The sequence below is a fragment of the Lynx rufus genome, unplaced genomic scaffold (genome assembly GCF_022079265.1).
Source record: "Lynx rufus isolate CCGP_SWC_20201006 ecotype Redwood Valley unplaced genomic scaffold, mLynRuf1.p SCAF_8, whole genome shotgun sequence".
NCBI classification, from domain to species: domain Eukaryota; kingdom Metazoa; phylum Chordata; class Mammalia; order Carnivora; family Felidae; genus Lynx; species Lynx rufus.
In genome coordinates, this window is record NW_025814896.1 from 16,875,040 (window position 1) to 16,902,998 (window position 27,959).

The following is a 27,959-nucleotide window of genomic DNA, read 5'->3' on the forward strand; positions in this document are numbered from 1 at the left end:
TGTAGGCCCCTTTGCCAGGCCCTGGCCTCTCCAGCCCCACGTACCTGCACAGCCTGAGGAGAGGCCCCGGAGGGAACCAGCAGTTGGAGCCGGAGGACAGGCAGTGGACAAGAGAGCCTCTCTCTGTTCTCCCAACAAGGGCCGAAGTGTCTGTGCCTGGCGCCGGCCCTGCCCCAGCGCCCAGCTCAGAACTCCCAGCAGCAGCAGAGGGCTGTTGATGTCACATGGGATCCAGCAGTGCTTAAGATGAGACCAGAGACCTCTGTTCCCTCAGGGACATCGCCTCCCCCTGGAGGGTGGGTGGAAGGGGGTGGGCAACAGCTGTAGGAATGCCCTGCTGACGCTTGGGGCTTTTTAGAATGCGTTTGTGTGGGGGTCAGGCTGTGTGTGTGGTGTGTGTGTGTGTACAGGTGTTTCGTGCATCGATGTGCTTCAGTGTGTCTCGTGTATCTGCGTGTCCCTGCACGTGAAGGCTTTTGTGTTAGTGTGTCTGAGTCTATATGTAGAACCGCATGTGTTCTGCTTATTAGTGTGAATCAATGTGACCGTGTATTTAATCTTGTCAGTGTGTCTGTGCATCTGTAACTGTGTTCTCTGTGTGTGTATCGATGGGCTTCTGTGTAGTGAGTCAACATGTCGGTGTCAGTGTGTATCTTTATATATGTTGATGTGTTGTATGTATGTGTGTGAGTGTGAGTCTGTGTGTGTGTCTGCAGATGAGTATAGGTGTCAATGCATGTGTATGACTGGATGTGTAACCACATGTGTATTTATAGGTTATTGTGTGTCTGTTCATATTGGTGTATATTAGTGAGTGTGTGTGTGTGTGTGTGTGTGTGTGTGTGTTTGTGTAGGGGACTTGTCTGTAAGAAGACATGCTCCCTGGGGCCTACCCAGGCCTGGTGTAGACAGGCCATCATAAGGTTCCAGAGACCTCAATCATGGCAGCTGAGAGCTCTTTGCCTCCTGAGAATCTACAGATGTTTCAGAGCATAGGTATCTGGCTCAATGCAGCTGGCCTTGGTCTTTGACTGCCGAACACTTGGCCATTTGGGCCCTTCCTTGCTGGCTGCTCCAGGACTCTGGCCTACTGTCTCCAGGGCAGGACAGGTCAGCCCAGAGCTCTCCAGCTTTGTGAGCGATAGGAAGCAGGGTCCCAGTCAGCACCCTGGCTCATGAAGGCCTGGCTGCATGGTGCAGTCATTAGGTACTCGTGGGGTCCCTTCCTCTCCCCAGGAGATCCTGAGGGTTGTTCTGAGGAATGAAAGAGTTGACAGGGCCTGACCCAGACCCTGCCTTTCTGGAGCTTTCTGTGTGGCAACCATATGCTACACTTAAGCCTCTGCGATTCACCACAGTAGAGGGATCCATAGGCTGGGGCTAAGAAGGTTGGACAAAAAGGGACCTGAGCCCAATGGCCTCGGTGGTTCTCTCTGGGCTCCGAAGAGCAGGGGACCTGAGGGTGGCAGCAAAGAAAGCCAGAGTGAACAATATCAGAGTCTTCCATCTTTCAACCACACAGAAATGTTGAACCAATACACAGATGGGCAGGATGTCATGTTGACAAAACACATACCCAGAACAAGGACACGTCTTCTCAGTGACAAGACACTGATGAGGCCTTTATTCAGCAGCACTGTTTTAGAACAGGAGAAGAATAGTGACCATAATCATAACTGAAATGCCTGGCTCAGAGCACGTCAGAAGACCCGCTGGCTGTTAAACTCCCTCTCTTGACCTTACGTCCCTCTCCAGACACAGTTCTGCTTCTCTGTTCTCCTTTCCAGTTAAATTCCTCGAAAGAGTTGTCTGGACTCAGTTTACACTCCTTCTTTTCTCTCTTGAATCCATTCCAAAGAGGCTTTAATCCCAGCACTCCACAAAAGCAGCGGGCCCGTGACCCCCGCATTCCAGAGCCAGTGGTGGCACACCGGTCTTCCCACTTGGCTTTGGGATCGCCTGGTTTTCCTTCCACCTCACCTCTTTCTCCATCTCTTCTGCTGGATTTGTCTCCTCTTTTGCCACTGGCCTATCCCCATAGTCCCCAGATCTCTATCTATACTTGTTTCTGAGTCAATCACAACCAGTTTCATGGCTTTAAGTACCAGCTATACACTCCACAATTCCCAAACTTGTCTCCCTAGTTCCGACTCTCTCCTGCACTAAATCTGGGTTTATATATCTAACTGCTCCCTCAGCAGCTCACTAGTTGGGTCCCTGGAGGCACCTCACTCGTAACACATCCAAAACAAGAGTCCTGGCTCACATCCCTTCCACTCGGCCCCACCCTGCCCCTCTGTCAGTCTTCCATCTACCACCTGCTCAAAAGTTCAAGCTGGCAACTTGGAGTTCAATCTAGAAATATGGCACCCTCACCCACCTCCAGTCCACCATGAATCCCCATGAGACTCTACCTTCAAATTAAATCCAGAAAGCACTGCTACTCGCCAGTTCTGCTGCAACCTCTCTGTCTGAGCCACGGTCACCACTTGGCGTGGACTATTGCAATAGCTTCCCTACTGTCTCCTGACGTTTATCTTTACCCTCTACAATCTTTCTCCACCCAACTCCAGAGAGCCACTTAAAAAAAAAAAATCTAAGTGGATCACATGAGCTGGCTGCTCAAAAACTCTGGTTGCTTCTGGTCACACCTAGGATTAAAATCCAAAGTCTACCATGGTCTGCAAGATTCCGTGAGACCTAGCTCCTATCACCCTCTCCTCCTTGGTTCCCACACTCTCCCTGTCACTACACTCCAGCCTCTCTGGCTTTCTTGCTGTCACTCAAACACACAGAGTGCCCTCTGGCCTCCTGCCCCTGGCATTTACTTTCCACTCCATCTAGAATGCTTTTCCCCCAGACTTCTGCATGGCTAGGCTTCCACTAATATCCCAGAGGCCTCTGCTCAAATGTCACCTCTCAGAGAGGCCTTTTCTGAGATTATGAGTGACTGAATACCCTGGTTTGTCTGGGACTAAGGGTTTCCTGGGATATGAGACTCTCAATGCTAAAGTTAGTACAGCTCTGGGGCAAACCAGGATGGCTGGTCACTGTACAACCCTACTCCCACCCACTCTTGATCCACTTTTTCTGCTTTGTCTTTTATTTTATAACACGTACCATGCTGACACCTTATCATCAACTCTTTGTTTTCCGTCTTAAACTAGAACATTGGCTCTATGAGGGCAAAGACCTTTCTTGTTCACTGTTGAATCCCCAGCACCTAGATAAGGACCAGCAATATGATCGGTGCTCAGTACGTGTTTGACTAATGAATCAGGAACAAGCTGATAAGATCGATTATAGTACATGTATAAGGTGGAAATTTACCCAGTTGAAAAATAATAGGTAAGGCTTTGTAAATCAAAACGGGAATATGTGTGTCATACAATGTCAAGCAAAAAAGGACTTTTCAAAATGATAGGTATATCAGGGATACCATCTTTATAAGAATGTGGAGCACCTGGGTGGCTCAGCGGGTTGAGCATCTGATTTTGGCTCAGGTCATGATCTCGTGGTTCATGGGTTTGAGCCTCGTGTTGGGCTTTGTGCTGACAGCTCAGAGCCTGGAGCCTACTTTGGATTCTGTGTCTCCCTCTCTCTCTTTCCCTCCCCTGCTTGTGTTCTGTCTGTCTGTCTGTCTCTCTCTCAAGAATAAATGAACATTAAAAAAATTAAAAAAAAAAAGAAAAGAAAGACATGTATGCACAGATACATTTGTGCGTAGCCATCAAAAAAGGCTAGAGGGTTGTGACCCAAGGGGACAGTGGGTTAGGGTAATTTTTGTATTTGTACCTTTGTGTAAAATGTCTCAAGGTGTTGCTGTTCACTTAATATTGCGGCACTAAAGCCTGGGGAGAACTCTGACATGTGCACTTCCCACCACACTCCCATTGCCTTGACTGGTACTCACACCTGTGCAGCTCTCAGCCTATGGCTGCTATCACTCCTGCAGCATAGTCTTCTGATTGTCTGGCCAGAGGCTGGGCATCAATACCTTCTCCTGACTATTCAGACCTATAGAGACCCCTGGGAACTCCCAGGGTGTGGCCCAAGTCCCTCCCTGAGCCCCACAAGCCCGCCCCTTCCTTCTAAGTGCCCCAGCCTAGACTTGCATGCCTCTGTCCCACCAGCTCATGGACCTGCTCACTCGTCCTTGGGCCTGCTGGACACAGTGAGGGTGGGGGTCACACAGTTCCCTGTCCTTGGTGCACTGCTTTGACCGTTCTGGTCTTCTTGGCTAGCCCTTTGCATTCAGCCTCATATGCTTTCCCCAAAAGTCTTGCCAGATCATCCCCTGGCCCCGATCCCATAAACTCTTGTCCCCTTCTTTGGGTCCACTGCTGTTATTACACTTGTCTTCATTCTGCTGGAATTTATTCATTTACATGCCCGTCTGCCCAGTGCATACCAATGACATACCAGTAACAGTGCAACCAAGTGCCAGCTTGGTCTTATTTTGTTCCCACAGCACCAGGGGTTAGTAAACCATCATTATCCCTGTTTTGAGGAGGAGGAAACTGAGGCATGGAGAGTTGAAGTGGCTTGATCAAGACCCCTAGCTAGTAAAGGATCTAACTGGAATTTGAACCTAAGTAGTCTGACTCCAAAGCCTGTGTCCTGGAATTTAAGGAAGAAGTTAGGAATTTAGAAGAGGAAGGCATGGAGTTAGAGGGAAGGAAGTGAGGGTATAAGGGATTAGTTAGGAAGAAAGGAAATCGGGTGGCCCAGGAGGCAGAGAGGTAGTTGAGAGGGAAGGAAGAAAAGGAGAGAGGGGAGAAGAAGCTAGGAAGGAAGGAAATTAGGAGAGGAGAGAGGAAGGCAGGGACAGTTAGGAAAGAAAAAGGAAGGAAGGGAATTAGGAAAGACGGTGTTAGGAAGGAAAGGGAGGAAACTGGTATCCAGAAAGGAAAGGAGCCAGGTACCTCGTGTGTCAGCTTGGCAGCCCAGCAGGCTGGCAGGCAGGGGTCCTGCTCATGCCTGAGCCTCTCACCTGAAAACTCTGGGTCCAAGCTCAGGTCCTGGGGAGCAGTCCTGGGCACAGCTCTGCCCTCCTGTCTCTCGGCATGGTCCGTCTGACCTGAAACCCAGTCCTGACTTGCCGGACAACCTTCCCAGCCGGGAGCGACCTGTCACCCACTCGCTTGGCTCCCAAACCAGCGGGGAGCTGGCTGCAGGGCCTTTCGTTACTAATTAACTCTGGACCTGAATCAAGATGCCCAGCTGTACCCACTGGCTTCTAGACAGGCCCTGCCCCAGGGACCCTCTGAACTTTTAAGAGCTACTGTACAATTCAAGTTGTGTGACCTTGGGCGAGTGACTCCAGCTCCCTGAGCCTCATGTGGATTGATGAGGATCCTGTGTGTCCTGCCTCACAGGGAGGGTCTCTGAGGTCCCTTGCCACATGGTCACATTTGCGTTCTCTGAAATGGCCCCCAGGTTCAGCCCAAATGCTAGTCTCCCACATAACCTTCCCTGACTCCACCAGCTAAATCACATCCCCTTTCCCTTAGTGCCTGGAGTACTGGCCATTGAAAGGGCTTGTCTCACACAACTGTCCTCTCCACCCCTTCCTGGAAGGGGACCACCAGCCTCTGCAGTTAGCCCGTCCCCAGACACCTCTGGGGATGGACGGCTCATTCCGTCCTGAGCCAGCCTCATTGCCTGAAGACTCTGGCACACCCTCATGCTGAGCCAAAGTCTGCTGCCCAGAGCTCACCTGCTCTGGCACCGCTCGGGGAACCGTCCTGGGAAGAGAACTGCAGCCGAGCTGAGCCCCTGCTCCACTCTGCCCTTTGGAGACCCGAGGCTCAGGAACCAGGGCTCAGCCCTCCCCAGCTTGCATGGAAGGAAGGCTTTGTCCTGGTTCATCTGCAGCTGCCCAGACTGAGGGTTCTAACTCAGGGCAGGGGCAGGGCCTGGCCCACTGCACAGGTGAGAAAAGTTCTGCCCGGTGAGCCCTCCTCAGTTGGCAACTCAGGGTCTGTCACGCAGCTTCCTCCATTGCCTTTTCATTAGCATGTCAGCAACTTCTAACTCACTCTAGCGCCTGAAGGCCCGGCTGCTCTGATGTGCCCTGGGGTGGCCCTGCGTGCCCTCGTCCCCACCGTCCCCACCGTCAGCAGCACACACAGCACCAAGCGTCCAGCCTCCGCCCAAACAGGGGCCGTGGCTTGCCCACGTGCCAGGAGCAAATCAGGGCCCAGCCCTGGGTCCTGCCCCCTTCCTGAGCGGCCCTGCTTCAGCTCCACCAGGCTCCTCCTCCCCCTGCATTCCCAAAGCTGGTTTTTAACAACCCCACAAGATGGTTCTGCATAAACCGTTTTGAAAAATTCCAGCATGTAGAACATGGAATAAAGTGAAATCTTCTCCTCTAACCCATCTTTAATCTCATTTCCAAAGTAACCGCTGTAAACTAAATGGTGACCACCCTTTTGGACCTTTGTCTACAACCTATATATCTTATACTAGTTTTCCCAGAAAAACAGGCCGTACTATACATATGCATAGCAACTCACTTTTTCTCACACACATCTTTCCATGTCAACACATAAGAGATTTGGGGCACCTGGGTGGCTCAATCGGTTGAGTGTCCGACTTCGGCCCAGGTCATGATCTCACGGTCTGTGGGTTCAAGCCCTGCGTCGGGCTCTGTGCTGACAGCTCAGAGCCTGGAGCCTGCTTCCGATTCTGTGTCTCCCTCTCTCTCTGCCTCTCCCCCGCTCATGCTCTGTCTCTCTCTCTCTCTCTCTCTGTCAAAAATAAACATTAAAAAAATTTAAAAATAAAAAGAGATTCAGTTGTTTTTTTTTTAAAAACCCATCTGCCTCACATTGTATAATGTAGGATTAATTTCTGTATCCCTGTTCCCTATTTACCGTTTCTTTGCTGTTGGACATTTAAGCTGCTACCAATTTCACAATAATTCTAACAAGGCCGTGGAGAACACGGATGTGTTAATGTCCTGTGGCCTTGCACTCCTGTTTCTGTCTGATAAACTCCTGTCCGGGGGGAGGGCTGGGTTCATTTTGACCTATCTACCAAATTCGTGTAAAAAGCTGGGCCAACTGACATGGCTATCAGCAGTGCTTCCACTTGCCTTTCCCTCCCCGATGCTGCAGAAAATAGCCAGGCCACTCCTGCAGCAAGGCCACCGCGGGGGTGCATCTCTTCTCTGTCCTCCTCCTCCTCCTTCCCCTGCCACCCTCCCTGTCCCCTCCTCTCCCTCTGGCTGGCCGGACTCTGTCGTTTGGGTATGAAGGCCAAAGATATGTTTTCAGGGATGAGAAGGGGAGCCAGAGACTGAACCAATGGGAACCCACGTCCATGGATATTCCCTCCACTTTGACGTTCCTCAGCCCACTTTTCTGTGCTTCCTCGGCCCCCACCCACACTCCTACCACTTCCTCCACCTGCACACACCCTTTCTCTCACCTGCAGGTTCATCCACAGGCAGAGGGGATAAGGGCCACGGGATTCGTAGGGAAAAACCTGTCACTCACATGAGCTGGGCACAGGACCTTTGTCCTGTTCACACATAGTCCTGAGAGGGGCCCCAGGTTTCTTTCTGAAAAAAAGATTTTTAGAAATGGATGAATGTACAAAAGTTTAAAAAAATCAAATAGGACAGGCGCTTGGGTGGCACAGTCATTAAACATCTGACTTTGGCTCAGGTCATGATCTCACGGTTCTCGAGTTCAAGTCCCACATCAGGTGAGCTCAAGTCCCACATCAGGCGAGCACAAGCCCCGCTTCGGGTGAGCCCCACTTCTCTCTCTCTCTCTCTCACTCACTTTGTCTCTGCCCCTCGCTCTCTTGCACCCTCCCTTCTCCCCCTTTCCCCCCAAATCAAATAGGACTATGAGGTGGATAATGAAAAAGATCAGGTCCTTTCCCACTCCTCAACTTTTTAAAAAGCTGCTTCCTTGGGAATTGATCTCCATGTGTCTAAATAGCATGATTATCCTGATATTCCTCCTCCTTATGATTTTAAAAATTATCAAGTGGACTCCTTTCTACTACGGAACGAGAACCATTAGATCTCACCCATCCAAACTCACGCTTCTGCGTTTCCTAAAGTTAATTAATACTACCTCCTTTGATGGTTTGAAATATCAAATACACACCAAACACACACACACACACACACACACACACACACACACACACACACACACTTCTCTCTTAAACTCTGTCTGATAGAGCTGAAAATGTCCTCTTAATACAATAATACAGCAGTTTTGATTCATTTGTTTTGTTTTCATCCTTTCTGAACATTTTCATTCTTCTCTTCTCACCTGGACACTTGTTCAGTTGTCAACCTGGCCCTTCCTTCCCATCACTCTGGACATTCCCTTCATCTCTCTCCTTGTTGGATGTCCTACTTCGTGGACACCTATGTTTTCTGTCTTCCTTCCTTCTTTCCTTCCTTCCTTCCTTCCTTCCTTCCTTCCTTCTTCTTTGTTTTCTTTCTTTCCTAATTTTGTTTTTTTTTGTTTTTTTTTTTTTATTTATTTTTGGGACAGAGAGAGACAGAGCATGAACGGGGGAGGGGCAGAGAGAGAGGGAAACACAGAATCGGAAACAGGCTCCAGGCTCCGAGCCATCAGCCCAGAGCCTGACGCGGGGCTCGAACTCACGGACCGCGAGATCGTGACCTGGCTGAAGTCGGACGCTTAACCGACTGCGCCACCCAGGCGCCCCACTTTCCTAATTTTGAAATTGTGGGTAAATCTATACAACAAAATTTGCCACCTCAACCATCTTTAAGTGGACAGCTCAGTGACATTAGGTACATTCACACTGTTGTACAACCATAATCATTATCTATTTACAAGACTTTTCCATCACCTCAGAGAGAAACTCTATGGCCAGTAAGCAATAACTGTCCATCCCCCTTTGCCCCAGTCCCTGGTAACCTCCAGTCTACTTTCTGTCTCCATGAATGTGCCTATGCTAGATATTTCTTGTTAAGTGGAATCATGCAGTATTTGTCCTTTTGTGCCTGGCTTATTCCACTTAGCATCATGTTTTCAAGGTTCATCCATGTTGTTTAATCCTTTTTAAAAAATGTTTATTTATTTATTTATTTGAGAAGTGGGGGAGGGCAGAGAGGATGGGAGAGAGAGTTCCAAGCACGCTGCCAGCACGAAGCCCAATATGGGGCTTGATCTCATGAACCATGAGATCATGACCTGAGCCAAGATTAAGAGTCAAGACGCTTAACCGACTGAGCCACCCAGGTGCCGCTGGGTTTAATCCTTCTTTATGGTTGAGTAATACTCTGTAGTATGGATAGACCACATTTTTCTACCCATCAATCTACCGGTGGACACTTGGGTCCTTTCCACCTCTTGGCTATGGTGAATAATGCTGCAGTGAACAGTGGCACACAAGTTCTCTTTTCAGATCTTTCAGGTGCATACCTGTAATTTCTGAGTAATGTGGTAATTCTATGTCTGGCTTTTTGAGGGACCAAACTCCTCCTCAAGCAGCCAACCTGTTTCCCACAGTGGCTGCCCCATTTTACATTCCAGCCAGCAGCTTCTCCACCCTTGCCAACAATGATTCTTTTCCATTTTTATGCTGACAGCCATCCTGGTGGGTGTGAAGTGGCAGCTTGTGTGGCTTTGATTGGCATTTCTCTAATGACAAATGATGTGGAGCATCTTATCATGTGTTTATTGGCCATTATGGTAGTCTTTGGAGAGATGTCTAGGCAAGCCCTCTGCCCATTTTTTATTTGGGTTATTTGTCGTTTTGTTGTTTGGCTTTAGGAGTTCTCTGTACGTTCTGGATATTAAACTCTTGTCAGATAGACAATTTACAAGTATTTCCTGCCATTCTATAGGTTGTCTTTTCACTTTCTTGATGAAGTCCTTTGATGCACCAAAGTCTTTCATTTTGATGAACTTCAACTTGTCTGTTTTCTCTTTTGTTGCTTGTGCATTTGGTGTCACATCTAGAATTCACCTTCAGTTCCAAAGTCATAAATATTTGCCTCCATGTTTTATTTTACCTCTATAGTTTTAGCTCTTATATTTAGGTCATTGACCCATTTGGGGTTCATTTTTTATGTGGTATAAGGTAGGCGTCTAACTGCATTTTTTCACAAGTGGAGATCCAGTTGTCCCAGTACCAGTTGATGAAGAGACTGTTCTTCCCCCACTGAATGGAATTCTAATAAAAAATCAACTAGCCATAGATGTATGGGTTAGTTTTTGAACTTTCAATTCTATTCAATTGGTCTTTACGTATATCCTTATGCCAATATCACAGTTTTGATTATATTGGCAGCAAGTTTTGAATCAGAAGATCTGTGTCCTCCAACTTTTTCCGTTTTCAAGATTGTTTTGGCTTTTGAGATCCTCTTGCTATTCCATATGGATGTGAAGATCAGCTTTTCTATTCCTGAAAAAAGGCCATTGGCATTTCAATAGGTTTTGAGTCTATAGGTTACTTTGGGTAGTGTTGACATGTTAGCAGTATTAAGTCTTCCTACCCATGAACACAGATGTCTTTCCATGAATGTAGGTCTTTTTAAATTTCTTTCAGCAATGGTTTTGTAGCTTCTAGTATATAAGCCTTTCACCTCCTTCTTTAAATTTGTTCCTAGGTATTTCATTTTTTTAGATGCTGTTGTAAGTAGAGTTTCTTTCCTGTTTTCCTTTTTGTATTGTTTGTTGCAGGGGTATAGAAACACAAGCGATTTTTGCATGTGTTAATCTTATACCCTGTGATTTTGCTTAAATTAGCAGCTATGGCAGATCTCTTGTGGATTTTTTTTTATATAAGATCATGTCATCCATGAATAGTTTTACTTATTCCATCCCAATTTGGGTGCCTTTTATTTATTTCTCTTATCTAATTGCTCTGTCTAGAACTTCCAGTATGAAAAGCAGTGGTGAAAAGTGGGCTTCCATGTCTGGTTCCAATCTTAGGGAGAAAGTCTCTTACCACTGAGGATGATATTAGCTGTGGGGTTTTTTGTAGATGTCTTTTATAATGTTGAGAAACTTCCCCCTCTATTCCTAGCTTTCTGTTTTTCTTGTGAAACAGTGTTGGATTTTGGCAAATACCTTTTCTGCATCAATGGAGATGATTGTGTTTCCTCCCCCCTTCACTCTAGTAATGTGATGTATACATAGACTGACTTTATTTTGAACTATCCTTGCATTTAAAAAAAATGTTTATTTGAAAGAGAAAGAGAGAGAGAGAGCGTGTGCACACGAGTGGGGGAGGGGCAGACAGAAAGGGAGAGAGAATCCCAAGCAGGCTCCATGCTGTCAACTCAGGGCCTGACTCAGGGCTTGATCTCACAAAGTGTAAGCTGAAATCAGGAGTCGGATGCCTAACGGACAGGGCTACCCAGATGCCCTGAAATGCCTTTGCATTTTGGGGATCTTCCTCTTTTTTGATTTACTCTCTCATTTTAATGGAGCACATCCTCCAGTGGCTTTCTGAGGAAAGGTTCACAGGAGATAAAAGTTTGAAACGTATGTTTGAAAATGCTTTCTGCCTTCACATTTGATTGACAGCTCAGGTGGGTACAGAATTCTAGGGTGGAAGTAACTTTCCGTTGGAATTGTGAAAACATTGCTACACTCTCTTGCTTCCAGCATTGCTGTTGAGAGGTCAATGCTATTGATTCATGTTCCTTTGGATGAGACCTGTTTATTCCCTCTGGAAGCTTTTAAATCCTTTGTTGTCATTATTCTGATATTTCACAGTAATGTAGCTTAGTGTCATTCCTTTTCACCCACTGTTTCAGGCGTTCAGTATAACCTTTCAACTTGGTAACTATAGTCTTGCAACTCTGTGAAATTTCCTTTTAGTAAAAGTTTTTTTTTTAATATAATTTCTTTGTTCTCTTTTATTGGCATTCCTATAAGTTGTATATTGGACCTCCAGCTAGTCCTTTATTTCCCGTTTTGCATTTCCTTGTCTTCTTATTCCACTTCCTGGGCAACATCAACTTTATCTTTCAACCCATGTGTCGAATTATCTCTGCAACCAATTTTAAATTTCCAAAAGTCCTTTCTTGTCTCTTAATGTTTCTTTTCCTTTTACAGCAGCCATGGCTGGTAGAGGACTAGCTTCTACAAGTGGAAGGATCAACTCTTCTACTATAATAGGGAGGAAAGAAGTAAGAATGGAAATGGATGGGAGGAGATTGGCAGATGAAGTGGCAGGAGGGTGGAGGTATTCCTCCTGATGACTTTCATTTTCTCTGTGATATAGATGATGAACACATGTATTGAGACAACAGGGAAGGTAATGGGGCAAGATGTTTGAAGAGTATGAAAAGGTAAATCAAAGATAACCCCCACAAAAAACCAACTGTTTCCTGGGCAGCCTTGAGGGTCCACACAGAAGCCAGAGACCATCAGTCAACCATGGCACCAATCCCCTTAGTCAGATAAGCTCTCGGGAAAGGTGTGGAGAAGATGGGCTTTGGACAGTTCCACGGTTAGTACTCTAGCTAAGTAGTCTAGAAGAGCAGCAGGGCAAAGAAATTAAGGATAGTGACAAGAAAGGGGTTGACGTGATCGAACAGGGCATTTCTGCCACTTTCCCACCTGCTCAGTCTCTGGGAAACTTAACAGAGTCTAACCATTAGGCTTGACATTTCCCCACCTGAAAGTATGATGTTATTTTAAAAACTGGAGGCTTCATTGAATTTTCTGCCCTTGACCATTTTTAAACTGTCAAGGATCAGGCCCTTTCCACACTATTCTTTGGGGGTTCCCATTGTTTACATTTCTCAGTGTAGACAAGTATATCCATTTATCTTTATCCTTTGTTTCCTATCTTTAAAATAGAATAAGGACTCCTAACAACAAAAAGAATACTTTATTCTCTTCAGTGATGGCACTATTGATATACATTTCATGTTTTCTGGATGTTTTACCAAGAAAATACAAACAGACTCTGACTATGTATCATCCAGATGTTCCAAGTTTATTTATGTTGTTTCAATACACTGACAAAACACCACAGTTTTAATCTCTCAAGAGTCAAGAGTCATTTTATCTTAAACCAGAGGATTCTCTTAAAGAACACACATGCACGCACACGCACACGCACACGCACACGCACACACACGGTAAGTACAAAAACAATTCCACCAAAGTGCATGTGAATGAAAGTGCAAACAGGCTTCATTTTCGAACTCTGGGATCATTCTCTCTGCTTCAGAAATTAAACAGAAAGGTCCTCAGCGCCCTAAGCCAGGGCTGGGCAAGGGCTGGTCGCGGCTGCTGGGGCCAAAGTGTAAGCGGTGTCTGCTGCTGGAGAGCAGGGCAGAGGCACATAGCATGGGCACTGGCACCAACCCTCTCCCTTCACTGGGCACCCAGGTCAAGGTGCGATGATCTTGTCTGGGGACAGGACGGGGGTGAAGGGGCAGTAGGGCAGATTTCTTTCCTTCTTTTTATGTTTTTTTGTTTTTTTTTTTTCCCAAAGAGTCTGACGTTGGTGCAGAAAGTGCCAAGGTCTCAAAGTTCAGAGCCTGGGGGTCCTTTTCTCAAGGCCCTAAGTCCACCTTGCCCTTCCTGTGGGCAAGCACTAGAAGTGTGGTTGGTAGATCCACATGGCAAAGCTGTCCCAGCCCTACTCGCTAGGACAGGTGAGGTCCCGCAGCACAGCTGTGAGCACTTGCTGCCTCCTCTTCACACCACAAAGCCAGTGAGCATCTCTCCTCAGTTTCAAAGAGGAGCAAAGCCAAGGAGCTGGTGAGTTTTGCCACCACCCAAGCAACCAAGTCAGAGAGGCTCAGACTCGCTCCTCCTTACTCTTGGCCAAGGGGGCAATGCAACCTCCGTAAACCCGAGTGTCAGCCAGAGGCAGAGACTGCCCACTTTCCTCTCGGGAAGCCTGTGCTCAGAGCTGCCTCTCGGGGCCGAAGGGAAGGAACGTCCGAAGCCAGGTGGGAGTTCAGCTGGGTGGCTGAATGGCTGTGCTGGCAAAGCTGTGTGACCCCACGTAAGAGAGGGTCTCCTACTGGACTGTGGCAGGAAATCAACAGAGCTTTGAGTGTCCCACTTCTGTGGGGAAGATAAAGCTTCATATTTTAACAATAATAGCCCTTGACGTTTTCCCAGCATCAAGCCTCATAGCTGCACCTGTCAAACACTCCCAAGGGTGCCCTAGGTGCACACACACCATGTGACTGAGGGAAGTGGCCTGGCTCTGCACCCCACGGGCCCATCTCAGCACCTGGGGCCACAGAAGCGTGGTTTGGTTGCTCCTCACCTCTGTGTAGGGCCAGCTCCCGCCGGGCCCTCTGCCTCTGCCCCACCCCGGCTGGCCTGGCAGTGGCTCGGTGGAGGCTAGGCCCCCACTTGGACAGAAAGGTCTAAGTCCCAGAGCCCCAGCAGGCACATGGCTGGCAGTGCAGGACAGACGGAGGGTGGTACGAAAGGTAGGGGCCACAGAGAATTCAAAGCTAGAGGAATTCGCCTTCCCAAGGCCCAAGTACAAGTGGGCTTTGTAAGACTCCGCAAAAGCAAGACATTTCAGGGACAGGTCGAATGTGATGTCATGAGGTATGTGTGCTAGACATAGTGGCATATTCCCACAGCCTGAGAGGCCTGGCAGGTGTGGGGCCCTCACCCCATGGGCAATGTCTTGGCTGAGATGCATGGCTGCAGGGAAGGACGCTATGCCCAGCTTTGGGGACCATCATGCCTGCTGGAGCTTTCCCTCTGGCCAAAGACCCGAGATTGTCTGACATACCCTTGAGCTGCCTCTTCCCCACACCTGATAGAGGAAGGGTATATGGGGAACATCCATGGAGCCTTGACCTTTTCTGCAGAGGTAAAACAGGCTCTAATCACCTATTCTGCTAGAAACAGGACTTGGCATGGGCCACTAAAATGCTAGCCGATCCAGAACTGGGCATGCTTACAAAGGCATCTTGGCTTGGAATCCCCCACTTGTGGGTAAAAGGGAGAAAGGCAGCCAGAAACTCCCAGTGGGCCTATGAAAACATGCTTCTGAGGCTCACCCATCCAAGAGGGAAGAGCCAGTGGTCTGGGTGGGTGATGGCATGGGCCCTGCCCTGGAAAACCAGACAGCAGAGTGAGTAAAGATGTGTGTGGCAGGGTCACTTCTGGGTAGGAGCCAAGGAAAGAAAAGCATGGAGAGATGCCAAAGAGAAATGAGCCTCTGACGGGAGGCCTCCTATTCTACCAGATTGTCCTTAACGGCTAAGAAAAAGACCCTTTGGTGATAAAACAAGTCAGCTGGAGGTGTGGGGCTGCCATAGGCAGGGCACCTCCAATCTGCTCCATTGGTAACGCTCCTCCAGCCCGGTCACACTTTCACTGGTGTGCCTGGTGGCAGATGAGCCCCAGGACGCGGGAGCCAGGACTCCAAATTCCCCAGGGCTCCTCTGCTCCCACGTACCTTGTAGGAAGCAGCCCCGGAGAGGAGGACCCCTGGTAAGATGTAGAGGGTGTTGGGAGTAGAGGGGGGTGGGATATGAGGAACTCAAGTCAGGAAGGAAGCATCAGCTGCAGAGGGAGGCCCAGCTCAGGCTGGAGGAGAGCCCAGCCCTGAGCCACTCACTTTAAGGTGTCATCGGCGTTTTTGAACATGAGAATGGCGTTATAGATCTTCAAGGCTGGGCCCAGCTTGACGCTCATGATCTTCACAATGTCCGCCTGTGTCAGCAAAAGGAAGGCCTCGCCGTCAATCATCTGAGGGGTTGGGGGAGGGAGGTGGAAGGAAAGTGGGGAGAAGGTGGAGAGGGCCGCGGGGAAGGCAAGGCGTGAAGGAGAGGTGGGGTATCCATGGGGAGTGGGGAAGGGAGAAAGAGAATAGGGAGTAAAGGATATATGGGAGGAGGGACGGAGGACAGAGACGGGAAGAGGAAGGAAAAGGAGAAAGGAGAAGGGAAGGAGAAAGGAAAAAAGGAAGACAGCAATGGGGACAGAGAAGGAAAGAGAGATATCCACTGGTTTCCCCATGTTCACACACATACACTTTCTCTTTCTTTCTGTTGACTGGTCTGATTTCAATGTGTGTTTGCATAATATCTTCTCAGTCATCACTGACAGTGGCCTCAAAACACTGGCTGCTTGCGGTCCCCCCATAAACCCACTGATGAGTGTTAGTGCTGCTGACAGTAAACAGGCAGACACTGTGAGCGTGTCTGGGTGATGCAGTTATGAGGTACACAGTATTACCTATGAGCTATTATTCTTAAGAGGGGGGTTAGGAAGGCAGAGAGGAAGGGAGGTGATTTAATCTGAATCTGGGCAGACTTTCCTTAGGGCCGTCAGTGCCAACTGCCAGACTGGACAGGCTGACTACCCATAAGACCATCTGTCTGCTTTGCTCTCTAACTTCTCACTCATGAAATATCCCTCTCATGACCGGTCTGTGTCCCGGCTGGAGAGATTCTTGACCCGTGTGTCTGAATGCATCAGTCCAGCCAGACAAAGGCCATTCCCTGGAGCATGCGCCTCCTTGGGGAAGTTGATGCCGTGGACCAGGTCCTGGAAAAGATCATCCTCAGCCCTCACAAAGGTCCTGCTCCCCACTGAGACTCCATTTGCTGCTGACAGTCCACCCTTTGCCCCCTTTGGCCATTGCTTTTGTATCACAGATCATGCTGAACTGAGAGATGAGGTAGATGCCCTGGGGAGAGAGACGAGGACCAAATTCTTGCGTGGTTCTGTGGCTGGCTGAACACATGCACTCAGAGAGCACTTAAGACTCTTGTCACCAAAGGAAGACCTCTGCAGGGTACCACATGGTTCTATTTCATTAAACACGTGTGGTGAAGGTGTGACTTAAAACACAGAAGGCTTAGTTATCAAACGACAAGTTATATGAGACTGGAAAGGCTCATTAATATCAGAGATGACAGAATCAAGATTTAAAACAATGAGACTATGAAACCAACAAAATAACATTTAATAGGGATAAATGTAAAGTTTTACATTAGGTTAATTAAAAAAAAAAAACCCAGTGGTACAAGTAACAAAGTGGAAGATGTGGTTAGACTACAATGGATAATTGATATAAAAGGCACTTGAGGACTTTCATGACCTCCAAACTGGTCTCATATGGCTGTAACAAAGCTCATGCAAACTTAAATGTTACTAATATATATATATATACACATATATATGTATATATATGTATACATAGTTCATATCTAGGGGAAAAGAAAACCACCCAAATATCCATTAACAGGAGAACTGTGGGCTACTCATAAAATGGAGCACTACTCAGCAATAAAAATGAACAAACCACCAGTATACACAATAACACGGATGGACCTCAAAAACATTACACTGAGTGAAAAGAGACAGACACCAAAGAATAGAAGCTGGACCCATTTATAAGAAGTTCAAGAACAGGTAACACTAACCTATGGTGCTAAAGATTACAACAGTGGTTGCCCATGAGGGCGGAGACTGACAAAGGGGTCATGAAAGAACGTTCTGGTATGATGGAAATGTTTTATATCTTGACTGAAGTACCGGGTTCCGGGTGTACACATTTCACAACACTTGTGGAATTGTACTTTTAAGATGCGTGCATTTTCATTCCATGTACGTTTTTATCTCCGTTAAAAAACAATCTAGGTATCAGTTTGTCAGTTATAACAAGTGCACCACTCTGAGTGGAGGTGATAACTGGGGAGGCTGGGCACATGTCAGGGATGGGGGTATATGGAAAATCTGTACGTTTCTCTCAATTTTGCTGTGAACCTAAAACTGCTCTATAAAATCCTTTTAAATATAAAATCAAAAAACATCTAGGAGGGGGCAGAACACAGCCAGTGTGTTCAGTGCTGGTCACAAGGCATCTGAAACCAGGGTACAGCTGTGGACACATATGTGACAATAAGATCACCAGCCCACGAGGCCACACTCCACATGGGGAGGAGTCTGGGGGCTCCACCACACAAGGACACTATGAAGAAACGGCTTACTGTGTTGGGTCTGGATAAAGAGAAGCTTCTAGGGGAAGAGGAGCAGACTTCTTTCTTCTGGGCACCTGACCTGGAGGGGCTGAGACTACATGCTGCTGGGTGAAGGGGGATGCATGTATTCTTTGGAAAGAAGATCTAAACAAACTCCAAAGTCCCTTCTAGTTTCAAATTGTGTAAACTAGGAGAGTCACAGTAAAGTTCTTTACTTAAGGACAACTATTAAAAGTCAGAACCACCATTGAGCCCCCACTGTATCAGGCACTCTTGTATAGTGATAGGATTTATATACTATTCTACAGCATGGTGGTGATATGTTATATTAGACAGTCTGGTACAACGATCCGTTCACCATTTCCAATGCTCACAATGGCCCTGCAAGGTTGTTGTTATACCCGCTCTACTTCCATCTTATAGATAAGAAGATGCGGACTCAGAGACAATAAAGAGCTCAAACCAGCAGAACTGGGATTCACATCTACACTGTCTGCAAAGCTAGGGTTCTTTTATGTACAACTCATGGCTTCTTATCCTTGGTAAGCTTTTGGGTCTCGGTTTTAAGTATGTGTTAGGATCCTTGAAGTAAAAGGCAATACCTGTGCCATTCAAGACACACTTTAACTTACTGTCCCTGGTGAAGCTTAGGTTTGGAAAACAAGCTGGGCAGAGAGCAGAGAGGAGTGAATGGAGCCCTGTCTCCAGGAGGCATTTTCCTTCCTGAGGACGCTCTGAACACAGCGGGTTCACAAGCTGGGCCACGGCCTATACCCGATTTTTCCCAGAGGCATGGGCCACTGTGACCAGTCTCCCACAGGCCGGACAACAGAGGGCCCTCCCTAGCAGAGGGGGCAGCGCTGGTGAGGCCACCTGCTCCCTGCCGTCTCACTGAGTGACCCTTCTGTCCCCGCTCTGCACTTGTACCTCACCTCACCTCATCTTTGAAGAGTCGTGCCTGGTCCTCACAGCCAGTCAGGGTCTGAACGAAGCTGAAGACCTTGGAAACCAAAGAAGACGTGTTGCCAAGGGGCTGGGGGGAGGGGGGAGGGGAGAGGCGGGCCCAGGTGGACTTGGTGCTCTCTGGGCTTCGACAGTGTTGCTTTTTCTTGTTAGCCCAAGAGGATCCTTGTGTCTCTGGTGCTGGGTGAGCAAGGAGAGGCCCAGGGGAAGCCTGTCTCTCCTGCTGGACTCCATGTGAACCAGCAGCACGTCCCTCTCCCCACCCACCGGGGTAGGCCTGCTGGCCCACGTCTCGGCCCCTGCCGGGCACCAGGAGGGGCTGTGGACGGGAGGGATGAGCGGGAGGTAGTGTCAGGTGCAGTGCCTGCTCTGCCTGACAAGGGCCTTTCCTGAACCCTTCTTCCAGGGTGTGGTGTGGTGACAGCACCAAGTGGGGAAGAGGAGTGGGGAGGGGTCCTCGCTCTCACCTCGTCAATGGTCCACTTGGCAACTGCTGAGGCCGAGATGCCTGCCACTCCCGGCAGGAGCTTGCAGTGCTGCTCCCAGCACACCGACAGCGAGCGGTCAGGGCGGGCCGACAGGGCTGACGTGAAGAGGGACTGGTGCACGGCGTCGGGAGCTAATGCTGAAGGCAGAGGCAGAGGCTGGCAGGCTGGCGCTGAGGACTAAGCTGGTCCCTGAGGCCCACTCCTACCCATGCCCCTAGGGAGGACCAGGGCCTCCTGAGAGACCTGCACAGCCAACAGGGAGATCTGACTCCTCAGCCACTGCCCACTCCTCCTGGTGAAGTGAGCGCCTCGCGTTACAGACTCTCAGGAGTCAGCTGTTAGGACCCGCCCAGCCCTCTCTCTCTGAGGCTGCATCACCCGGGGCCCGGCAAGGGGGTGCTGTAGCACCCCTGACTGTTCTCTAGATACCTTGTAGCAGGATGGCCTCCAACATCTGAGAAGCTCAGCCCTGACAGCAGAAGCCTGTTCTGTTCACCCTCTTTTCCTGCCTGACTCTGGCGGAGTCAGGGTGCTTCTGTGTGAGAACCCACCCCGCAAGCGTCTGCCTCTGCCTCCAGCTCCATTCTTCCCCCCACCTACTCCCCAGCCTGTTCCGGCACCTAGAAGGTGATCCCTGACCCGCTCACCAACTCCACCCTGCCTGTCACCCTGCTTTCTGACCTGCTCCTGTAGTCCTGGCTCTTGGCCTCCAGCCTCAGCTGCTGTATGATCTCATGACTGACGCTGTTTGGCCTCCTCCTTGACCAGGCCTGGAGCTCACCTGCCTGGACTTCGTCTACTCTTGGAGGCTCGGACACACCTGGCCCCCGCCTACCTTACCAGCCTCGACTGGCCTTGGGCCATGTGGCCACTGTCCCATGGGGCTTGCCCTGCCTCTCTCTGCCCACAGTCCAAGAGAGCTGCCTCCCTCCTGTTCACTGAGCTTTTAGTTCTAGACACACGGCTGCAGCTTGCCATTGCCGCCTCCCCAGGGGCCCTCCCCCAGCTCATCACAGACCGGCTTTCCCCGCCCCTTTGGCCCTTAGCTTCAGCCTTTCACCCTGACTCCTCTGCACCTCCAGTCACTCTTGGAGCCTCTGGGATCCTGTCACCAGCCCCACGGGCTGCTCTCTGTAGCTCGGCTTGCCTGCCTGCCGCCATGTCTGCTTATCAGACCCAAGCTCTGGGCCACACTCCACAAACAGCCCAGCCTTCCGCACCGTGAAGGACCTGCTGCTCCCCCGGCTCCACCTGCTCTCAGCACTTGCCTGCAGCACAGCCGGGATCTCTCCTGACAGTTACCACCACAAACACTTCATCTGCCCGGCCACAGCCTTGGCCTCCTGTTTCAAGTCCTCTTTCTGGTTCTCCAGGAACCAGGTGAGGGACAAGGCTGAGAGGCTGTAGGGAGCTTTGCTCCTAATCCTTCTTCCCCGGAGGCCAGGATGGGAACTTTCACAGGCAGTCAGGGTGTCTTATCTAACTGCAAGCCTTCTAGGGGCAGGTTCTTCTGTTTTTTTTTGGCTTATAAACAGCAGAAATTTACTCCTCACAGTTCTGGAGGCTGGTTAGTCCAAGATCAAGGCACCAGCAGATACACTATATGGTGAAGGCCCACTCCCTGGTTAACAGATGGCCGACTTCTCACTGTGTTGTCATATGGTGGAAGGAACAAGGGAAGGCTCTGGGGTCTCTTTTATACGGGCACTAACCGCATTTCTGAGGGCTCCACCCTGTTGACCTGATCATTTCCTAAAGGCCCCACCTCCAAATATCATCACATTGGGGATTAGGTTTCAACATATGACTTTGTTGGGGGGACACAAACATTCATTCTATAGCATGATGATGATGATGATGATGATGATTAGGTAAGCCGTTCCTTGCCCTCTCTGGGCCACAGCCTCAGTCTCTGGAAAGATTTAGCTTCCCAAGTTCTCGGGATACTTTTGGAATGAACGCACAGGCACACGCCCTCTGGTGGCCAGAGCCAGACCCTGGAGGGGAAGCTGGCCAGATGTCCCCTGGGTGGGTAGAAGAGGTGCCCACTGCAGTCCCATCCTCAGAAGTCCTAACTCCGAGGGCCTGAAGGCTGGCCAAGCCCCTTCTCACTCAAGCCTGAAGCTGCAGGAAGTGCTGTCTGTTTCCACCAGGAGGAGACAGCATGGAATGGCAGCAAGAAGAGGTGAGCCAATAGACAAGGCTAATAATACCAGTACATAATTGTGCTAAGCCCTTTACCTGACCTTCTCTAAATGAGAAGCCTCCTACCAGCTTGTGAGGTGGGCATATTTTCAGCATTGCACAGATAAGCAAGCTGAGGCTCAGACAGGGGGTCCCTCCCCAAGGTCTCACAGCCCATAAATGGCTGCCCAAGTCCAGGGCTGTGCTCTTAACCACTATGCTACAGATCATCTGGGTTGCAGAGACTGTTCCTGAAGAACCAGAACACCTTAAGTCCTGCCCAGAAACTGCAATGAGCCAGGCTATCTCTCATGGTCTCTTCTAGCCTTAACACGGTGTGCATTCAACTCAAATAAGGCATGATCCCTAGAGCTCCTGCCGTGTATCAGGCTCTGTGCTGAATTAAAACAAAAAAATTTTTTTAATGTTTGTTTATTTTTGAGAGACAGAGTGTGAGCGGGGGAGGGGCAGAGAGAGAGGGAGACACAGAATCTGAAGCAGGCTCCAGGTTGTCAGCACAGAGCCTGACATGGGGCTCGAACCCACAAACTGCAAGATCATGACCTGAGTCGAAGTTGGACGCTTAAGTGACTGAACCACTAGGCACCCCAGGCCCTGTCCTGAAGATGTAAGATGAATCTGTCACCCAACGGAAGGCTCAGTCACCTTGTCCCTCCCTTTGGAGCGTGTTATGGGCTTAACCGTATTCCCCCAAATGCATATGTTGAAGCCCAACCCCCAGTACCTCTGAATGGGGCTGTGCAGTTAACCCTGAATAATGTGGGGGTTAGGGGCACCAACACCGCACGCCGTCAAAAATCCATGTGCAAATCTGACTCCCCCAAAACTTTACTACTAATAGCCTACAGCTGACTAGAAGCCTTACCAATGACATAAATGGTCAATTAACATATATTTTGTATGTCATATGTATTATATACTATATTCTTACAACAAAGGTAGCTAGAGAAAAGAAAACATTATTTAGAAAATCATGAAAAACTACTTTTACAGGACTGTGTGCAGTTCAGGTCGCTGTTGTTCAAGGGCCAACTGTATTTGGAGATGGGTCTTTAAACAGGTGATTAAGTTAAAACAAGGCTGTTAGGGTGGGCTCTTCTCCAATCGGGGGTCCTTGAACACATGTAGAGAGACACTGGGAGGACACACGCATACAGGGCAGACCACGTGAGGACACACTCAGCAAGAGAGCGGCCACCTGCAAGCCAAGGAGCGAGGTCTCAGGAGAAACTAGCAGATACCTGATCTTGACCTTTAGCCTCTGTAAGTGTGAGAAAATACATTTCTGTTGTGTAAGCTACCGAGTCTGTGACACTTGGTTGTGGCGCCCAAGCTAAGGCGAAGGAGACCGAGAGGTGGACGGACATCTGGGTTAGGTGCTTCTGGCCTGTTACGCCAGCAGCACAGAGCAAGAGTCAGCTCTGAGTTTGAATGCCAGCTCTGCCCCTTATGAGCCGAATGACCTTGGGCAAGCGGCTTCAGCCTCTGAGCCTCCTCCTGTTCCTCTTCTCTCAGAAGAAGAGAATGCCGTCCACATTACAGGATGCCTGAGAGGGTCAGCGACAGTATACGTATGGCACCTGCAACAGTTCGTGGCCCGTAGTAGGTGCTCAGTAAACAGTACTGGTAACTACTATTATTTCAGGTACTTGACACTTGAAAGTATTACTCATGTCTTCAAATGAGACTGAGACTCAGAGATATGAAGCGATTTGCTTAAGGTCACACAGCTAGAAAGTGAAAACCATGGCCTCCCTCCCAGGAGGCCTAGAATCAAGGGGAACGGGGCTGGGGGGCATCCTCCTGCTGCACAGTGGAGAACCAGAGGCCCAAAGAGGCTCAGAGTTCCTTCTGCAGACCCACAGCAAGGCCATGGGAGAAGCGGGACTGGAACCCATGGTCACCCCTGTGTTCTTGCCGCTGCTCTATGCTCTGCAAGTGCCCGAGAGGAAGAGGAGGCCTCCCTTCCAGTTGCCCCCTCAAGGTCCCCCTAGTGACTCCTCCCACCAATTACTAAGCACTCACTGTGAACATCTTGTGGAGGGCATGGGAGTAGATGACCCAGGACTTACTTGGGAAATCTTCTTGCGGGATCTTCCGATACTTTGGAGGGCGTCCAATCCTGGAGAGAGAGGGACCGGGTCCGTGGCAGGGAATCAGTGCCTGGCCTGGCCCAAGAGGACACGAGGCCCTGCACCCTTGCCCTCCGCACCGGCCATGATGGCGAGGCTTCTTCCTTAGGGAGAAGCCTGAGAGGTTCCTCTTACGGGCCGAGGCCTCCGTGTCGGACAGCTCCGCCTTCAGCCGATTCTGGTTCCTCTCAGCCAGTGGGCAGCCTGAGAGGCAATGGTGAGCTGTGAACTTGCCTGTGACGTGACCAGAACCATCACAACCAGGAGTGGGGCACTTCCTGGGGAAGCGAAGAAGAAGGTAGCATAAGCTGGGTTGAATATGCTTGTTCCCACTGAGCCCTTCCCAACTCTGGCCCCACTGGGAGAGTGTCCTGGTGAATCCCGATTGGCTGTGCACAGCAGGTTAAAAGAGCCCCTCTCTGAACAAGGCCTGGGGGTCTCAGCAGGGGCCCTTCACTCACCGGTGGTGAAAGTTGTACTTGGAGGTCCTGGTGTGTGGCAGGCTCCGATAGCTGAGAGGGGGACAGCCCCCAGGGGAGGCAGAGCTGGGCTCTCTGGGTCCTGGGGCAGCAGGAAGAAAAGAGTCAGCACAACGTCCTTGGCGGGGGTGGTGGTGTGAGATGAGGGGATGGAGGGCAGGGAAGGAACAGTTTCTAGGGGGAAGGTTAGAACTAGGAGCGAGTTCCTCAGCTACAGGGGCCCTAACCTAGACTGTGACATCATTTCCTGCTACTGGGTATCTGCCCCTCTTTGGAGAATGAGGGCTTGGCTCTCATACACTCTGTTCAAACCTCAGGCCATGATCTCTGCCCCTGAGAGAAGGAAAACCCTCTGGGAGATCAACTCAGAGCTGGTGTAGGCACAGCTGTACCTGAGAAGCTGCATCAGATAGGTTCATGTTATTCTGTTTCCCTGTTTCATTCTCAAGGCGTTAGTAACTTTCTTTAGGCCCTACTCAGATTTGGAGAATAACTGAGAAGGATCAATACCCGACATAACTTGGAACTGAGTGGTGCAGTGACCTGACCTCCAACCCTACCTGCAGAGACCAGGATTTTATTTAAAGAAACCTGGTTTCCTCAGCAAACATAACATCTGCTCTGTGTGGCTCTGGTGGATGCTGAGAGAACTCCCTGGGTGCATAACTCCCTCCTAGGTACATGCTCCCAAGCGAGCTCGCCCTGCACATCTCAGTACCCTAAACCCAACAACGGCTCAGTGTGGCAGAGACCGCTGAGGCAGGGGAAATGCGGGATTCCAGAGCTCACTGTAGGCACTAGGGTTCACGTGTGCACAGTCAGAATCCCCTGGGCAAGCTGCAGGAAGGGGACTGTCAGAGCTTGTGGGGTTGAGGTGGACATCAGTAGGAGAAGGGTCAGAAGGTCCGAAAGGTACACACGGAGAGGAGGCTGCAGAGGATGCCCTGTCTTGGAGCACCAGCCTGCAGGGTGGATGTCAGGATGGTCGGCGTCAATCCAGAAGTCATAGGCGTGACTCCAGCCATCAAAGTGGAGCTGGGGAGGAAAGGCCCTTGGAGGTCAGGTATTCCTCATGGAGCCCAGGTCAGCCAGGAGGACCTCCAGGCTCCAGGAGGCTCTCCACGTCCTTGGGGCCTGTCAGAAGGAAGATCCTGGATTGGAAGAACCAAGGCACCAACCTCACCAGAATCCACCTCCACCACCACTTTTTCCAAGGGCTTCACTCATTAAGTTACTGGCATCTCCCATCAATCCACACACAGGAAAAGGATCATTAGGCCCACTTTATAGGCTCAGAGAGGGGAAATGACTTGCCCAAGCTCACTCTGGATGGGGCTAAAGTTTGACCCCAGATCTTCGACCTCGAATGTAGAGCTCCCTTCCCACAACCTGTAGCCTCCCTTATGTCTGACTCATGCCACGCCCTTGACCTCTAACCAGTCCACAGAATTCCTGCCCAAACAGCCTGTCCACTCCCCTGGCCTGAGGGGCCCGGAGCCACCTTTATCCGATGGTCCTCCACATCCTCCACGCTGGCCACACGAATCAGGGCTGGGTTCCTGCGGTCCACGGCCTCCAGCTTCATGTTGACCAGGAAGCTGTGTGGGGGTCGCTGCAGGGGGACAGCAGCCTTCAGGCCAAGGCCTAGCTCAGTAGAGCTGAGGCCCCAAGAAAGGAGCCCAACTGCTGTGACTTGGAAATTGTGGCCTGCCAAAGGGGGAGCACTCCACTTGGCCTCCATTCCATGTGGCTGGCCAAGTGCTCCATGCCTTCCCAGAGGTCAGCTCTGGGGGCAGAGAAAGCTGACTCACCACCTTGAAGGCCCAGGTAGGCACAGCAGAGGCCCCGGTTTCTTCCAGATATTTCTCCCAACAGAAGCTGTCAGGGTCTGGGTAGTCTGGAGGAGAGGATGAGAGCAATGTCTAGGCACTGTGGCACACTAGGGAAGTTCTCTCTCCCCAAACAGGACCTGGAGAACAGACAGGGTACAATCCCCCCAAACACCACCAGAGCCAGCTGCTGGCAGGGGCTCCTGAGGCAGAAGGGTGCTAGCCGGAACCAAGCATATCACCAAGCAGTTCACAGGGCTGTCTGGGAACGCTGGCCCCCCCTTCCCCCTTCTTGGTCCTGCTGCTCCAGCTCAAGCCCAGCCCCGTCTGAACCTCTCCTGTGTGTGGATCAGAGTAATACTCTGAAAGGAAAGGACACACTTTCTCTGCTCTGGATTCCTGCTCCCTTGCTGAGGGGGGTCGTCTAACTTTCTTCCTTTAAACCTCAACAGAGTCAGGGGTTGACAGGTCTCTCCTTAAATCAAAGGTTTCTCAACACCCAGGCAAAGATGATGAGGCTCCAGGATACGTCTGTCCCCTCACCTAGACCCTAAAGACCCAGCTACTGAGGTAAGGGATCAGGAGGAGGGCTGTGGGGCCAGGCCTGGAAAGGGGCATTTGCTCAGGCTGCAGGGTCACCTTGTGGAGGGGTGAGGGGCTTTCCTTGCTTCTGGCACCAGCCCACCGGGTGGATGTAGGGGCTGCTGGGATCACACCTGAAATCAAGAATACTTCACTGTCCCAAGTGACACTTTGAGGCCTATGACAGCACAGCTCCATCGCCCACCCTCATTCTACTGCTTAGTGAGAGCTACACAGACGGCTGATGAAGTCAGAAAACTGTAGCATTAACTACAAACTCTAAGACTACCATAACGTATAAGGGAAAATCATGAATCACAGGTTTGCTCATCCTAACCTTGGTATTTTTAGGATGAAACATTTAATTTTGCATTGTATTTCTTATGATATAGATCAAAGCCACAGGACAGTCCGTGATGCCCCTGAGCAAATATCAATGTCAGGACCAGGTTGGGGTTACATGGTGCCTGAGGTCTGAAAGTATTGCCTCCTGCCCCCACCATCCCCTCACCACCACCGCCCCCCGCCCCCCTCCACCGACCCCAGCCAAGTCTGGGCCCTCCCACTACCAGTAGTCGTAAGTATCATCCCAGTTGTCAAAGTGCACCAAGAAGCGGCTGTCCACCACATCGGTCACACTGGCCACACAGACAAGGGACGGGTTCATGCGGTCAACAGCTTCCAGCTTCATGCCCACCTGGAAGCCCAGGGGTGGGGGACTCTGTGGGCAAGAAGAGAGGCTGCCATAACAGGCTGGCTAGCACTAACCCAGAACCCACTGGCAAAGGAAGGAGTAGGTTCTCCAGGAGTTATGCCTGGGGTGGGGTAGGGTAGGGGGCACGGGAGAAACAGGCTGAGAAAGAGGGTCCTTCCAGGGCAGAATCATAACCCCAACCCCGAGCCACTTGGGAACTTGTGGCCTCCAAGGAAGGAAGCCTCACTGTGGTGGAAGATGAGAGACAGGCAGAGAGCCACGCATTCACCCAGAGAGTCTGTCTGGTTGAGTCTAAGCCTCTCCTACACAGACCAGCCTGGCCTAGCTTGCATTGAGGTGGCTGGGTCACTAGTGGGTGCTGGGAGGGAGAAGCTGTCGTGAGGCAGGGAGAGGGGAGGAAGAGCATCCATTGGGCGTAAGCTTCAAAAGCCATCACCTCCCTTGACCTTTGCAACAACCCTGTGGAGGTAAGTATTATCATCTCCATTTTATAGATTACATAATTTGCGCAGGACCACAGTGCTAGTCAAAGGTGGGACTGGGATTTAAACAGTTTGACTTAAAAGTCTGCATTCCCTTTCACAATAGCAGGTAGAACCCCACCAGTCACCTGGGAACCTGTAGG

General features: G+C 50.0%; 1 protein-coding gene across 1 annotated transcript in view; it reads right to left on the bottom strand.

Moving 5' to 3' along the window:
* Positions 1-12,939: 12,939 nt before the first annotated feature.
* L3MBTL1 (L3MBTL histone methyl-lysine binding protein 1) overlaps positions 12,940-27,959 on the bottom strand; it is a 30,356-nt gene continuing 15,336 nt past the window's right edge. Inside the window, exons 11-22 of the mRNA XM_047068246.1 lie at positions 27,189-27,340; positions 26,677-26,753; positions 26,020-26,105; positions 25,710-25,820; positions 25,129-25,243; positions 24,191-24,290; positions 23,810-24,007; positions 23,670-23,719; positions 19,372-19,529; positions 18,879-18,941; positions 15,571-15,665; positions 12,940-14,045 (exon numbers count right to left, since the gene is read on the bottom strand). Of these exons, the coding sequence (XP_046924202.1) occupies positions 13,835-14,045; positions 15,571-15,665; positions 18,879-18,941; positions 19,372-19,529; positions 23,670-23,719; positions 23,810-24,007; positions 24,191-24,290; positions 25,129-25,243; positions 25,710-25,820; positions 26,020-26,105; positions 26,677-26,753; positions 27,189-27,340 (1,416 nt within the window). The 3' untranslated portion in view covers positions 12,940-13,834. The remainder of the gene's footprint in view (positions 14,046-15,570; positions 15,666-18,878; positions 18,942-19,371; positions 19,530-23,669; positions 23,720-23,809; positions 24,008-24,190; positions 24,291-25,128; positions 25,244-25,709; positions 25,821-26,019; positions 26,106-26,676; positions 26,754-27,188; positions 27,341-27,959) is intronic.